We start from the raw sequence: 12609 nt of genomic DNA, 5'->3' as shown, positions 1-12609 counted from the left end.
CCTCCCTCCCTCCCTCCCCCTCTCTCCCTCCTTCCCTCCTTCTCTCCCTTCTTCTCTCCCTCCCCCCCTTCCCTCCTTCTCTGGAAGTTCTGCCTTCATACATCTTGCCCCAGCTATTGGCCTTCAGCTCCTTATTACAACCACCAATCAGCAGTGAGACAACACCTGCTCCATCTCTTAGATTGCCTTAGGCACAACGGGCTGTCTGACCTCCATGTATCTGAGCAGGTTAGGAAAGACAAGTATTTACAAATATAAAGCTGGTGGTGGACCATAGAAATGACAGTATCAAAATCCTGCCACCATTAAGCTCTCTGCCAATATAGAATTCACAATTGAAAGTATAGGGACATACCTTCACACAATGTGAAGGAAAATCACCCTAACACTAGATCTGTGGATGCCCACAGACAGCAATAAGAATTGACCAAGGGCACAAAAACACTCCTGGGGTCCTGGTATACTAGCTACCCTGACTGTGATGATGGCTTCACAAGGGTGATAGAGCACAACAGTCTATAGAGACTACTGCATGGCATTTAACCTGATGAAAGCTACTGGGAAAGAGACTTCTCACCCTTGCTGCCTCAAGCCTTCTCTTGACCTGGGACTTGCCTGCTGCTCTTCTTCACCCCTAGGTCTGATGTCCGGCTACTCTCATGGGGTGCTATCCTGACACATACCAGCAACTCAACCTGTTCTAACGCAGCCCACAGCAGCCCACAACTGGGTTATTGCGGTAAACTCTTCCAGCTCTCCTTCCAGTTCTCAGCCGTCTCCTTTCTACTCAAACTCCTGTGATGTCCCGTCTCACCCCAGGCTCAAGCCCAGTACTTCCTACCCTTTCCCTCCACATTCTCAACACAGGCAGTGATTTCTGTCTTGCTCACTGTTGCATGCTGAACTACCAGAAGACCGCTTGGCAAACAGGAATGTGTAGCGACTACTGAGTGAGCACAGGACAATTTCCTACACAGTAAAAAGTGGGGAGGAGCACCCAACGTTCACAGAATCAAGTGAGTTCTGCAAAGATGTCAAACATTCGTCAAGTCAGTTCCAAGACCTAAAATAGAGATACTGGGAGGTGTGAGCAACAAATAAATAACACTTTAAAAACTTATCAATGCTTCACAACCTTTACTAGCAATTACAAGCTAGCTTTTCATCACATTAATGATAAACTATGGAGTCTGGAGCTACTCACTTCACAGTAAAGTTTCAAGAATCAGCTAAACAAATTATACACTGAAAACGATACACCTTTCCCTAAACAAGAGCCCTGAAGCCTAAGGAAGTTACTGCAGGGTCTTAACTTTCTAGACTATTACACTTTGTACAAGAATGCATGGATTAGCCTCCTTGGTCCTTCAGAAAGATCCAGAAACTAAAGATGAAAATCCATTACACTGGGCACTAGTTAAAAATTTTTTGATTGTTTTTCCTATAAAGACAATGTGACAGGGAATTGCTCCTTCCAGGAAGAAAAAAATGGTAATAGTGAGATGGGAAGATGGTTCAGTGGGTAGGAATTCTTGCTCTACAACTATCGGGACCTGAGTCCAAATCCCCAGTGAGCACGAAACTGTGTAACCTCAGCATGGGAGAAATGAGCTTCCAGCTCACTGAGAGACCTTGTGTCAAGGCAATGGGGGGAGAGGAATACCCACTGTCCTTCTCTATTCTCCATATGCACAAGCAGAGTTATCTGCACACCCACCCGGGTTGGTGTGCTTCCTTATTTTTAGCTATTTTCTTTGGACTCTTACATCTTCCAAGTTCTCCATCTCAATCCCTCCCAACAATGCAAGCCAGCCAGGAAAGAAAGAAGGTTAGAGAAATAAGGGGGTGTTGAGTTCTCTTTAGACTACCTCCTGCTGATGAGGGGCACTGAGTTCCTTGGGGCAAGTCCAATCTTCATCTCATGATGTCTTCTTGTCTCTTTTCTCTCAACCACTTGACAACCCAACAACAGCAGCAGCAAGAGCAGGAACCAGCAGGAGAAACAGCTGCTGCTTTCTTTGGAGAGCCCCTGTCTCTCTGGCATTTATTCCCTTTTCAGAGTCCCCCCAGAATTAAACCATCTGCAGCTGGCAAAGATCACAGCCCTGCTAGTGCAGGAGGCAATCACAGGTAACTGTGGTGGGCAAACTGAAGCATTCCCATATCCTATGCCCCATGCCTGGGATTAAAAAAAAAAAAAACATATACACATAACCTAACTGGGCTTTTAAAGAAACCAAACCTCTGACAATGTACATCCACACACTACATACATGCATGCATGCATGCACACATAAGTGTATTCCTGCACAAAAGGATAAGCAATAGCTAAAGTCTGAGTGGCATCTTTGAAGGAGTTTCAATCAAAGAACAAGATGTTGGACAATATTAACTATAAGTTTTAATGCCATCCCTGCTAAATTTCATTTTTTATAACTAGGAATAACAAGCAATTGCCACCAAGCCTGAAATATATGAAAATCAAATACTCTGCCTATTTACATATGGTTCCCCAAAGCCATTCCTGATTAAAAATTGTACCATTTCAATCTTCCTTCTAGAGATATCTATTAGCAGGAAATTCATATGAAGTCCAATGAATTTAGAATATAATTACACGTATCCTATACAAATTACTTCTCAATGGCTTCCTCTCATGAAAATAGACCACCAAAGAGCGATGATCAGCTCATTTTAAATATACAGGAGACTCCCTGGGAAAAGGTAGTGAGAGTGAGTCCACAAAGACCTTAAGCTGTAGCTCATTCAAGTTTAGCAGGAAATAATCACTTCTGATCTGCACTCCCAGTGTACCTTGGGAAGCACTCCATGGGTAAGCTGCACTCTCTGATTGGCACCCCTCGCTGAGCAACTGGAATGCTCGTGGAGCTGCTTCCTGATTCCCCTTGAAGGCTAGAACCAAGTGATTCTGAGCATCTCTTCCAGATCCAAAGTGACATCACTCCACAATTGCAATCTTAAGAGCACACCTGACCTCAGCCAGTCTTTCAAGACAAGGAAAGATGTGACATGTCCTTGGGTCCCAACACTGTCCAGAGCACCTAACATCTTTAGCAAGAATCCTTTGAAGAGATGTTTCCACATACTGTAACCTCTCTAGGCCTACTGAGCCCTAAACAGGACTTGAACCCAAGCTTTCTTAAAGTCCACCCTTACCATAGTTCTAGTGAAGAGGTAGAGGCCAGAGAATTACACACACCGTTTGCCACTTGGAAGAAATACAGCCACTGGGACATTTCAGGCCCTTGGCTTGCACACCAACTAACTCTAGACCACACAGACACAGAGAAGGCAGAGGAGGGCTCCATTTCAGAGAATATACATATCCAGCCTGCCCGAGTCCCCAGAGTGTACGTGCTGGAAAGCATGCACATGGAGAAGAAACACAGATGAAGGGAAGAAGGAAGGAGTCAGCACCGGAAGGGAAGGCTGTCCGAACATCCCCTTAACCTCTCTAGAAGCTGGACATTCCAATTCTTTAAAACCCACATTCCTGAAGCAACTGTACTGCTTAGAGAGAGCATAGGCCTTAGATGCAGGCTCATAAGCCATTCAGTTCAGGAATCGACCCTGTAAGGCCAAAGGTCTCCGGCCTGAACCCTAACTAGCCCCCACTGCGCAATAGCCAGCAGGTGCACCATTTCCTCATCTGATAATAGGAAAAGTACAAGGACAGCTATGGGTGCCTTAACAATGTAGATGTAGTCTGAAAAATAGCATCCTTGGGGATTCTATCCCTGTAGGAAAAACACTGAGTGAACTCAGCCAAGCCTAGATGAAGCAAACCAATCACTTCAAACGGCCTCTTGGATGTCCTCAAGAGACAGTGTAAATATGAGGTGGATGAAGCTACTGCACACTTGCCACGGCATAGAGCTTATTTACAGAAACTTTCTTAATATTTACAAGGAACACACACTAAGACAACAATAAAATAAAAAGATCACCTAGTAAATATGTGAACCACACAATCATTTATGGTCATTACCCAGGTATATGGATATGACAGGATACACTGTTCTTACAAGGTGGCATTATAGGCTTGCCCACATGCATTACTGAGTAACTCATTGTGCTGTGCTATTACAAAGTCGCATGATAATAGAAAGATTTCAGATCCATTACAAGTTTATAGAGTTAACATCATATATGTGGCCACTGATCAAAACAGCTCTCCATGGGGCATGACAGTGCTTCATGTCTACATTATTCACTGGGTTTTGTGGACAAGATTAAACTGGCTAAAACGCATAAGTACTTAGTGTCTGGCCACAGCAGGTGCTCAGTGAAAAACCCCCAAGTGCTGTCACTATTATTTGATAGAGCCTGGGCATCTTGGAGATTAGGAGAACAAAGGAATCACACCGCTCTGCTCTTACAGATTGTATTTCTGCAAGTCTCTTTTATTTTGCATGTAAAAGTATTTCTTTAAAAGTGCTTTTTATTATGATTTTGTGTGTGTGTGTGTTGTGTTGTGTTGTGTGTGTGTGTGCGCACACGAGCTCCTGAATCTTTATATAGAGGTCAGAGGGCAATAATTTGTAGGAGTCAGTTCTCTCCTTCCCACCCTGTGGGTCCCTCCGGTGCCTTTACCTCCTGAGCCATTCCACTATCACAACAATTATATGTCGGTACAATGTGCGTTTTTACTCTTTCCCAGTCTTAATCACAGAGATGCTTCATAGAAGCTACTTGTTAAAATCTTAGCCTCCTTTCTTGGTCACCCGTGAGAGGGAAGTAAGTACATCAGAGCCATTAGACTGCAGCCTGGAAACAGGGCAGCCCTGTGGCTACCTGCGCCTGTGCTACCACGCGCTACCATGAGCTACCTACCACACGCACCACAGCCACGCACTGCAGTGGGTTCTGAGAGCTGCCACCTCAGGAAGAGCTAACCAACTCCACTCTTCCCTCTGGAGTTCTCATACCCCCAGCAGGGCCATATCTGAGGTCCGAGGACACTGGCTTTATCCTCCCAGACGGCACTGAATTACTTCAATGGATTTTTAGGCTGCCATCATTACTACTTGAATGACATTGAAACTGGTGAGATTTCCAACCATTCAACTCATTCCTTGTTTTGGACTAAAAGCCCAGGGTAAACTTAGTAAACATACCAATTATGATGAAGAAATTTTTGAGACCGGAAAAATTAAGAAATTTAAGAATGTCATGAGATAGGTTTTTTGGTTTTTTTTTTTTTTTTTTTTGGTCTTAAATAATTTTTTCAAAATAGGCATTCAAGCAATAGAAAACAAGTAACAACAACAAAAATCTGACAAAGCAACTGGAATTGTCAGAAAACAGTGACTGAAAAGTGCTAGTGCGTTCTTCCAAAGGACTTAGTACTCTTGGTTTGCAAAGGAAGCTGTAATACCTTATTACTTTGTCTAATAATCAAGTAATAAAAAAGGTCTGAGAAACTCTTGGGACCCTAGATACACAGAAACGGGAGAGCAGGAAAAGATGGAGAGGTCAGCCAAGTGGGCAGTCTCTAGCTCTCTGCTCTAAAGTGTCGGAACCTTAGAAGAGGCAAGGAAACTGGAATGTCTGCCTACAGAAGCCAGTTAACTGCTTCTGCCAAGGAGGGTCTTATAAAAAATGATAGGAAGCCAAGAACAAGTCCACACCTGACAAATCGCCACCATCGAGATGGTGATGTCAGGCTCAATAAAGCATCTTGGCAAGCTAAGAGTGTGCACCTATGGGACCTGAGGACGACTTGATGCAGTCCTGCTTTCCAGGCTTGTCTTAGTCAGGGTTTCTATTCCTGCACAAACATCATGACCAAGAAGCAAGTTGGGGAGGAAAGGGTTTATTTGGCTTATGTCCACATGGCTGTTCATCACCAAAGGAAGTCAAGCAGGTCAGGAAGCAGGAGCTGATGCAGAGGCCATGGAGGGATGTTCTTTACTGGCTTGCTTCTCCTGGCTTGCTCAGCCTGCTCTCTTATAGAACCCAAGACTTCCAGCCCAGGGATGGCATCACCCACAAGGGGCCCTACCCCCTTGATCACTAACTGAGAAAATGCCCCACAGCTGGGTCTCATGGAGGCACTTCCCCAACTGAAGCTCCCTTCTGTGATAACTCCAGCCTGTGTCAAGTTGACACACAAAACTAGCCAGTACAGGGCTCTTTCCCAGCAAGCTCATCATGGCAACTCAATAGTCTACCCTAAGCTTTACAGAGCGGCAACTGGCTGGACGGACCCCACAACTGCTGCTCTCCTGGGCAACGGGAGGACAAAACAACAGTGGTGCTTACATGCACAAGTATTCTGTGCTCGGCAGAACAATGAGCCAGAGAGTATTTAGATGGGGGAGAGGGATACTCTGCAGACATACTGGTGAGACAGGCCACCCAACACACAGACACCTGTGTGCTTCCACATCCTTCGAGCCTGAGTGGCTCTGGTCCTGCCATCGGGCATGCTTCCCCCAGAGCAGACTGTACCTTCGCAGCTATAGCTGTACACCGCCACGGCTGACCTGTCCACCAAGTTCTCATCGTGATGCCAGCTCACCGCCATCTTCCCCATGCCGAAATATGGCTCCTCTTTCAAGTAAGGCATTTTCTGGGGATCCATGAAGTTTAGCAAAGTCACGTTGTAGGCTGCTCTGCTCTTAATGTCCACTTCATCATCGCAGGATGGCCCCACGCCAGCCCTGGGGAACTCTGCCATGCACAAGGGCACAGCATCTTCATTGGCCTTCTCTCTGACAGCCAGTTCTTCCAAGGCCTGGATGGTCTCAACCTGTAGGTAGTCATTGAGCTTGAGGAAGGTCTGACATGCAGCGGCGATCTCGGCCTCTGTGTAGTTAATGGTGCAGCCCTTCACTGGCCAGGGCACCGTGAAGAGTCTGGTGTTCAAGTACTTGTAGGTGCAGCCTGGGTCCCCAATGAGGATGCGGGACACCGGGGTGAGCACATCTTTGCCTTGGATCCTCACCAGGTCCCGAAACAAGCAGCCATGCTTATGCAGTGTGAGAAAGGCCTCTGGGACCTCTTTATGTAGCTCCTCAGGTATGCTGCCAGCCTCTCGGAAAACCAGTTTAGGGTATTTCAGCTGCCACTAAAATAAGACCGAAGAGGGGGAGATGGTTATGCATGACTATCACTGTATTTCCAAAAGTCTGGGTTTTTTTTTTTCTAAGAGTGCAGGGAGAAACTAAACTACACAGTACTTTTTCCCAACAGGTTCTTAACTTGCCAGTCTAAAGAAAAACCTTATACAAAACCAACGCCTGGAGACTCTCCAGTGAGCACTGTCAGGTTGAAGCTCTAACTACTAATGATCTTCAACGCAAACAAAAAATGAAAATAACGGGCCTTTGATCTCTCAGGCTTCCCGTGCCCACTTCTCCCCACCTTCAAACCTTCTTACAGCCTTCAGCTTCACAGAAAATAACATTGTATTCATGAACTGATTATTGTCTACTGTCAAGTGTTTACTCCATGCCAGGTGCTCTGATTCACTCAGACCAGCTCATTTCTAGCAGCTTGACACACACTATCAGCTCCAGTTTACAGATACAACCCTGAAGCATTCTGGTACGATGAAAACTTGCCCCAAGTCACACTGGTAAATGTTAGCCCAGGATTTAAGCCTCTGGGCTGCAGTGTCTGGCTGTCTCCAACGGGAGTAATCTTAACTGTCTGACTAAAGCCTTTCCAAATACTGGCAAACTGGCTTCTGGTCGAACATACTCACCTAAAGAAAACTCACCTCTCTGGAAGAGAATACATTAAGTTCTATGAACACAGCAGCCATGGCAATTTGATTCCTGACTATAATACTAGTGCCCAGAATATTCTACAAAAGGCAGTCTTACTAGTGTCATGGGAAGAGGGTATTCAGACATATCCCACCCACTAACTAAGCCAGAAACACACAATGACACTGCTCACGGCTGTACTGGCTTTCCTTCACACGGGATTTATAATTGGCCCCATAAAGTAATCTGATTTGTTCCCTCTTAGTTTTAAGCTAAACCCTGTAGAAAAAGCCTAGGGATATCAACCCACTTGCTTGTCCTCAGATCACTATGCTGTTCAGGACTTCATGCATGCAGAGGTAACATGCTCATTCCTGTGGTTGTTCATGTATGCATGCTGGTGCGTGTACACTTGTGTACATATATGTGCAGAAGCCAGGGATCAAGGCCAGATATCTTTGTCAAATCACTCATTAACGGGGTCAAGTTTAACAGGAAAAGAGCAAAGGCACATGGCACGTTGCTGGGGACCGTCCCTGAGACTGTCAGAGACCCACTCAGAACTCACAATTACTCTGCTTCACTTATCCCAACTGGAAAATGGAGATAGTATCACACTCTTTATGTACATAGCCCAGGAAGACAGCAACACGCGCCTATAAGCAGAGAACATTCTGGAACCATATCTTGTCTCAAAACAGGGAGAAGAGAAAGAAGAAGAAGGACAGATGGAAAAATAATAATAATAAGGTTTAGGTGTAACAGAAAGCAAATTAGTGTAAGTCTGGGCTGCAGTGGGAGAAGTACTGAATGGCAAGGGCATGGAGAAGAGATGGCTGAGGAGGACTGAAGAGAACTCTGGGGAGGACTGAAGAGAACTCTGGGGAGGACTAAAATGAACTCTGGGGAGAACTGAAAAGGTTTTTCAACTATTATGTTTATACAACTTAGAACAGACCGTTTACTTGTACAAGATATATTTTGTGATATCCATATTATAGAATGTGTCAAAGACTTTTTTAAAGGATTAGTGAATTTGAATGTATGTTTTTAAAATGTTTGTACAAAATGAAGCATACAATTAATAACCAAGCCCTAACTGAAAAAAAATATTTATAGCCTACATGATAAAAATAGAATATTCTTAGTAAGAGGCCATCATGAATTTAGATGTATATGTGTGATGCACATATACACATAATAACAAAAAAAAAGGCCATGAATTTGACAGAGGGCAGGGGTAGGTGGTATATCACAGGGTTTGGAGGGAGAAAAGAGAAGGGAAAAATGACGTAAAATAATCTTAAAATTCTTTTAATTAAAAAATAAAATATACAGAGCTAACAAGAGCTTACTGTTTTAAGTTATTTAAAAAAAAAACACATAAGTACAGAAAAACAGACTCAAGACAAATGTGGTCAAAAGCTGTAAGTGCTGCTGCCCTCTGGTATGCACTTCGTATATTTTAATTTTCTTTCTTTGATTTTCATGATTTTTTAAAATAGATGGAAACTACTTTGAATCAGAAAAGAAATCAACAAAAAGACTATTTTAATCTAATTTTTTTTCATGGCAATTCTTACATTTGCCAGAAAATTATTCTTGATGGTATGATAAGATGCTTCAGAATCATCAACCATCTTCAGAATGCCTGCCTTTGTGTGACTCTGATGTACTTCACCACAACAGGAAAGAACGATGAATGATAGCAGGCTCATTCTGCCACAGTCACAAAGAAGATGAATGGGAGAAAATGCCTACCCGACATGTCCTGGTTAAACTAGGACCTGATGCACAGAACAGCTACGGACATTAGTTAAGGGCTGTCTTTAGAGAGAACAGTGAGGAACTTTGGAGAAGAGATGAGCATTAAATACTCTGAGTTCATCCTGTCAGACGAGTGGGTTCACGTTCCGTTTAGACAGGTACATGAGCAACATCAGATAGCACACAGTAATTTGGAACAGCTGTTGGCAGACTTTCAAATATGTTAGTGTAATTTTTTTGATTAATCCTGTTAAAGTTTTTCCAGGGAGTACACAGTCGTGAAATTACACTATCGCTGGTTTGGTTGCACTCTATATTTCTTGAGGTCTACGAACACTTACTTCTAGGGCATAAAAGATGATGTTTAGTTTAGTGTTTGGAAAGGTATGTTAGTCATAATGGGTCAATATGCTGGCTCTATTCAATGGATTGGCAGATCTGCAATGCTAGCTCTCCAGGGAGGCTTCATCTTGCCCATCTTGATGCACTATGTATAAATTCTATCTTTCCTTCCCACCAAGGGATGGTCTGAAGGACTTTCATCATTCATAGAAGACAGACATGGTGCTGGGTGAGTTAGCCGCTTGTTTACAGGAGGTAAGATCAAACGAGGCCCAACAGAACCCTAACTTCAACTGAGAGAACACGATTTACGACCTGCAAGTAGCCTGAGAAGCAGCTCCTCCGGACAATGTCCGTGCCCAGGTCCAATGAGAATCCATCTATACCCTGCTGTCCCAGGCTCTGCTGCTAAAGTTTCATGCTTCACATTCTGAGCATCATGCACACTGTCCTTCATAATATTTTCTACATAATTTTTATTGAAAATACTCGCAACTTGGCAACTCTCCCAATACTAAAAGGCTACACACACGTGGCTGAGCCTCTAGCTGCATGATGCCAAGCTGAGCCCAGAGGAAGCATAGTTCTGAAGACCAGTGGAAGATCTGCTATGGTTGTTACCACCAGGTTGGTGAGACCAAGCTGATGCTTGGCCTGTGGCACAGTGTTGGTTCATGCAGTCAGTTACTCAACAGCCCATGTTACTGTGTGCGTGCGTGCGTGCGTGCGTACATACGTGTGTGTGTGTGTGTGTGTGTGTGTGTGTGTGTGTGTGTGTGCGCGCGCGCGCGCGCACGCGCGTACCCGCTTCATATCCAACTAGTACTTGTTATGCACCAGACACTGGATAATGTCCATAAATATGCTTACAAAAGTAAGCTAGGTCCTATAGGTAATATCTTGTATTTTACCTGCATAGACAGGATGGAAAGTGAAGGAGTCCCACTGCAGAAGGCCAAGTATACAATTACAGGATGAGAAGAGAGTTGGAGAGGAAAACCTGGAAAAATCCTCAGTTGGCGGCTTAAAGACCTGTCAAGTGCAGACCTTCTGCAAAGTACTAAGTTCCAGGAATATGAAAGAACAAGACATCTCCACACACTCTGTGAGCCTGTATCCTGGAGGAGAGCCAGATATGAATGAGTAAGGAAGATACAGCTTATCACGGTGGCAACAAATGCTTTAGAGGAATATAAGGTTAAGAGCATGGGGCTCTGGTAAGCTGCGGTTGCTCTATGGTAAGCATGGCTAACTCACATCTCTCCAGCCAGATGGCGTGAGGACAGAAGAATGAAGGCAAGGAGTGTGGACACCAGCCCTGTAGAGATCCAAGGAAGGGACCCCGGGTGAAGAGAGCACCATATAAAAGTCTTGGGGCAGGAGTGTGCTCGGCTCTCTGCAGTAGAGTAAGATGCCACAGTATGAAGTAGTTGTGGGCTGATGGGTTAAGAAAGCAAGAATTCAGGTGAGGGAGACAGCGAGGAGCTGGGGTACCTGGGGTACACCGTGCTTTACAAGTCAGTGCCCAGTACCAGCCTCCTAGATGTCTACTTAAAATAAGCTGGGAAGCCCTCAAAGGACTCTCAGCGAGAAAGCAAAAGGAGCAAATTAAAATAAAGCTCACTTGTGTATATGTGTGGTTGACTCAGTGGGTGAAGGCACTTGCCACCAATCCTGATGACCCGCATTATAAGAGAACTGACTCAAACAAGTTGTCCGCTGACCTCCATAAGTGCATGACGGCACCACACATGTGCACACACAGACAGAATAAAAGAATGGAAAACATTGTAAGATGTCTCAGGATGTTCTGTTGAAACAGAAGAAGAGTGGAGAAGCCAGGAGGCAGCTGCAGCAGGAATGATGACAGCTTTGGCCCCAGGTCAATCGTGCAACTTTCAGAATGTGCAGTCTTTATGTAAGGGCATTTTTCTTAGGGTGAATAGGTGGCTGCCAGACAGTGGAGGGAAGGAGGGGAGTGGCAGGTACAAGGTAGGAAGAAGGGCAGGCAGGGTCAGAGTACAGCAAGGTGCTCTCAGACACTGGCGTCTGTCAGAGAGATCCATAGTATGTGAAGATGAGAGACTGGACACAGCTGGGTCTAACTGTCAATAGCTTTGTGAGTGGTAAGTGGACACACTGAGTTTGAACTTTACCTTGGAAATAAGGGGGACTCAGCAAAATAAACAAAGCAAGGAAGGGCACATGAACACATTTCTAAGAGTGCAGTTCTGGTGGCAATGGAGGGTACCTATCTGGACAAGACATTAAGGCTACATATGGGAGATAAACATGAGCTTTAAGTATACTGGCAATGGGGGACTGGAGAGATGGCTCAGCAGTTAAGAGCACTGACTGCTCTTCCAGAGGTCCTGACTTCAATTCCCAGAAACCACACAGTGGCTCACAGCCATCTGTAATGAGGATCTAATGGCCTCTTCTGGTGTGTCTGAAGACAGTGACAGTGTACTCACATACATGAAATTAAAAAAAAAAAAAAAAAAAAAAAAAAAAAAAAAAGTATACTGGCAATGGCAGGAATCTGAGACATTTTGGAGAAGTAAAAATTGCCAGGACCTAATACCAGAAGCAATGGGGAGCAGTAGAAGATAGTAAGATTCCTAACCTGAATATCAGGATCCAGGACCCCACTAGAGACAAAAGATGAGCCAGTGCTAAAGAGCATGGACCCTTTTTTTTTTATTTTTTTTATTTTTTATTTTAGATATTTTCTTTATTTACATGCGAATTTCTCCATTCCCAG

The 12609-nt window shown here is 44.3% G+C and overlaps 1 protein-coding gene across 3 annotated transcripts in view; it reads right to left on the bottom strand.

The window, feature by feature from the left end:
* The window catches only part of Fto (FTO alpha-ketoglutarate dependent dioxygenase), a 356383-nt gene that overhangs the window by 242304 nt on the left and 101470 nt on the right, over positions 1-12609 (bottom strand). For all 3 annotated transcript variants that reach the window (XM_031340849.1, XM_031340847.1, XM_031340848.1), the window contains one exon: positions 6475-7093. In XM_031340849.1, the coding sequence (XP_031196709.1) occupies positions 6475-7093 (619 nt within the window). The remainder of the gene's footprint in view (positions 1-6474; positions 7094-12609) is intronic.

Source organism: Mastomys coucha, unplaced genomic scaffold (assembly GCF_008632895.1).
Source record: "Mastomys coucha isolate ucsf_1 unplaced genomic scaffold, UCSF_Mcou_1 pScaffold22, whole genome shotgun sequence".
In the NCBI taxonomy this organism is placed as follows: Eukaryota; Metazoa; Chordata; class Mammalia; order Rodentia; family Muridae; genus Mastomys; species Mastomys coucha.
Note: the sequence above shows the minus strand (reverse complement) of the source record. Positions and strands in the feature narration are given on the sequence as shown.